General features: G+C 47.3%; 2 protein-coding genes across 4 annotated transcripts in view; one reads left to right on the top strand and one right to left on the bottom strand.

Moving 5' to 3' along the window:
* The window catches only part of LOC140331799 (uncharacterized), a 13,047-nt gene extending 12,001 nt beyond the window's left edge, over positions 1-1,046 (bottom strand). For all 3 annotated transcript variants that reach the window (XR_011920977.1, XR_011920978.1, XM_072413100.1), the window contains exon 1: positions 844-1,046. Coding sequence is in view for 1 of the 3 variants with exons in the window: in XM_072413100.1 (XP_072269201.1) it covers positions 844-936 (93 nt within the window). In the remaining 2 variants the exon portion in view is untranslated. The remainder of the gene's footprint in view (positions 1-843) is intronic.
* A 2,370-nt stretch (positions 1,047-3,416) lies between these two features.
* LOC140331800 (uncharacterized) overlaps positions 3,417-3,714 on the top strand; it is a 6,894-nt gene continuing 6,596 nt past the window's right edge. Inside the window, exon 1 of the mRNA XM_072413101.1 lies at positions 3,417-3,566. The gene's annotated coding sequence lies outside the window, so the exon portion shown is untranslated. The remainder of the gene's footprint in view (positions 3,567-3,714) is intronic.

Genomic DNA, 3,714 nt, shown 5'->3' with positions numbered 1-3,714 from the left:
CCAATGGCTGGTATGGGTCCCATAGACCAGTACTAGCAATGAGCAGTTTGCACCCCTCAGGTCAGTATAAGTGACCCCAATGATATTTCTGGCTATCTGTAAGGGTGACATTCTTCCCACTGGCCAGCAATGTAAGAGGAATTCTTCCCACTGTGGGTATAATAATTATAGAAGATATTTCCATGTCCCCCCCATGTTATATAGATCTGTATATTACATAAATATGGATGTGGGCACATGTATAGACACACGGGGTTATCCATGCAGAATATACACGCAGCACATATACAGATACATGGATATTACACATGCAGATATGAGATAGATCTCCTAGATTGTAAGCTCTTCTGGTCAGGGTCCTCTCCGCCTCTTCTGTCACTGTCTGTCACCCCTATTTAATGTACAGCGCTGCGTAATATGTTGGTGCTATATAAAGCCTGTATTAAGAAGCACACAGCAGACAAACACGTATGGAAGTTCTACATGGAGCTAAGCGGTAAATAAACACGCACACACATGTAGATATCCATGGAATAGATACGAGAAATACGAGAGGATTTACATGCAGTTACGTAACATATCACAGCCTTTAGATTGTCAGCTCTTCTGGTCAGGGTCCTCTCCTCCTCCAGGGTCCCTGTCTGTATCTGTCACTCTGATTTAATGTACAGCGCTGCGTAATATGTTGGTGCTATATAAATCCTGTATAATAATAACATATGAACACGTATGGCGGTGATACATGCAGCTGTTTATTCCTCTCCCTGCAGACATTTACATGCATGGCCCGGACTCCTCCCCTTACCTATCACACCTGGACACATTGGTCTCCGCCTCACCTACCTGTGCTGTGTCCCCCTCTGGCAGGGGCTTTTCCAGCTCTCTCCGGGTGGACGAGAGGCTCAGTCTGTCTCCGGCTGTCACCGAGCAGATCATCTGGGAACCGTCCAGGGGCCCTCCGCCTGCCTAACACAATAGGGCCACAGCCAGCCACATCTCCCACAATGCCCAGCACAGCACCCAGCACAGCACCCAGCACCAGGGCCCAAACACCAGCCTGTGCTGGAGAGGAAGCAGGAAGTACCCCCCTCCCCACTACAGATCCACCCCCCCCAACACTGCTCCCTCCCCCGACACTGCACGTCACTGACACACACTGCTCCACTACAACACCGACACACACTGCTCCACTACAACACCGACACACTGACACACACTGCTCCACTACAACACCGACACACACTGCTCCACTACAACACCGACACACTGACACACCGCGGCCAATGTTAGAGATGCAGGGATCGGTTGTGTAACGTGTGAGTTCTGGGGATCAGAAGACAAATCTGAAGCAAATAAAAGTCTGCGCCCCGTTCCATGGTCCCTACACATAAATACACAAGAAATGATTATTATTATTATTATTATTAATAAGCAGGATTTATATAGCACCAACATATTATGCAGTGCTGTACATTAAATAGGGGTACAGACAGCGGAGGAGGGGAGGACTCTGGCCAGAAGAGCTGACAATCTGGCTGAACCCACAAATGATATTTTTATATGAATGGGCGGCTGACATGTTAGGATAAGAGAAAAAATTGTTTCCTTTACATTTCCAGGGCCGACGCAGCTCCCCGGGGTCCGGACGTCAGGAGCTCGGCCCTCCCCCTGCAGATTTCACACATTGCGAGTGTTTCACCCAATCTCAGCCTGCACAGTGCCACGGCAAAAAGATGGCAGCGCCCGGTGCCCAGCCCATACCAGGACCACGAGGGAAGGTGGGATGGCAGAAGGGCAACTAAGATGGGGAGAAGGACTGAGATGTGACAGAGGGGCATTCCCCCAAGTCATGGACAATGGGGGGGGTAACCCCATGTAATGCCCCCTTATACACAGTGATACTTACCTAAACCTAACCTGCCCAATCCTCCAACACCACCAATGCTCCCCAGGCCATCGCTATATGGACACCCCAAATCCTGGTCCATGTTTGCTGAGGAGATCTTTTCATGAAGTCAGAGCCCCCCAATAGACAGCCAATGGGAAATGTCCAATCTGGGAGTGACAGGAGAGTCCAGGAAGGATTCAACCGGGAAGTAAACACAGGAGCATCACATGACCATCATTTCACAACCAATCACCAGGAGAGGAGATATGGAGTGATGGGAAATAGGCAAGACAGAAGAAGCCGGGTAGGCAAGTTTGAATAAATGGGTTTGGAGTTCTCTATAAATGAGCAGAAAGTAGGAGCAAGCCGAATAGGACGAGGAGACCATTCCAGAGACTGGGCACGGATCCTCATCACACGCACAGCTCCATAACTTCCAGAGCTGCCCCAACTCTCTGGAATGGCCTCCTCGTCCTATTCGGCTTGCTCCTACTTTCTGCTCATTTATAGAGAACTCCAAACCCATTTATTCAAACTTGCCTACCCGTCTTCTTCTGTCATTTGAAACCATCACTACTTCCCACACTACATATCTCCCATCCTATTGTGTGTGAAATTCCCCCACCTACTAGATTGTAAGCTCTTCGGGGCAGGGTCCTCTCCTCCTGTATCATTAATAAACAGGATTTATATAGTGCCAACATATACATAGTGCTGTACATAAATAGGGGTTACAAATGACAGACAGTGGAGAGGACCCTGACCCAAAGAGCTTACAGTCTAGGAGGATATTGGGGAATTACACCCGGCGCATCAGCATGCATTTGCTATGACAAGTCACATTGGCCCCCAAACTCTTCACATACCTTCAGAAGATCTCCTCATCTAAATCCATGACCAGCTCAGCTTCAGTAAGGGCCACCAATGCACTCACCTGTTCCCCTGCTACCCACATGATCACTGTCCCGTCCTTATAAATGGACTCCACCACTGGACAGCCAATAGGAATTATCTACATAACACAGGCAGACACCTGTTGTACATAGAGTTTATGTTGCAACATCCAGAATAATATTAAATTTAATAATTTTGTGCCATTGGTCAGATAGGTTGAGGGTTGGACGGGTATTGTTTTCCTGAAAATCATTCAATAGAAAACCCCAATAATCTGCAGGAACTTGGCTGACAAAAGCGCCTCTGGGAGATGAAATAATAGTAATATAATAATGATAATAATATTAATATAATATAATAATATGGATAGTAATATTAATATATTATTGATAATAATACTGATATAAAAATAATAATAATGATAATAAATTATATAGATAATAATAATGATAATAAATTATATAGATAATAATAATGATAATAATATAATTATAATAATATTAGAAACAAAAACTTGTTTTCATCCTCCATGTATTGTCCATGCTGGGCTGCTGTACAGCGCTGCAGTACCAGGTCTGGCCACTGGATGTCAGCAGAGGAGTCATGTGATGCTGCAGTTCTGGTTGTATCCGGCTGGTGTCGCTGGTGTGGGCGGGACCGGAAGTGACGCCAGGAGATGCTCGGGGTCGGGAGCCATTAGATATTGCACGCTGCATGACTGACCGCTTTTACGTCCGGGACCCCGCGGGACCCCGACCGCACCTACCGCCTGGCAGGAGCCTCGGTGAGTACACACGGGGGGGGGGGAGTGGCAGTTGTCGTACAATCTACAGGAGCACAGACAGCCGACCACATGTGTACCCCGCGGAGCGATCTGATCGGTGGTGCAGTCGGTGGGCCCTCTGGTAATATTGGTGTTTCTGTCAGTACAG

Source organism: Pyxicephalus adspersus, chromosome 5 (genome assembly GCF_032062135.1).
Source record: "Pyxicephalus adspersus chromosome 5, UCB_Pads_2.0, whole genome shotgun sequence".
Lineage (NCBI taxonomy): Eukaryota > Metazoa > Chordata > Amphibia > Anura > Pyxicephalidae > Pyxicephalus > Pyxicephalus adspersus.
The sequence above is the reverse complement of the archived record's forward strand: the minus strand, read 5'-3'. Positions and strand labels throughout refer to the sequence as shown.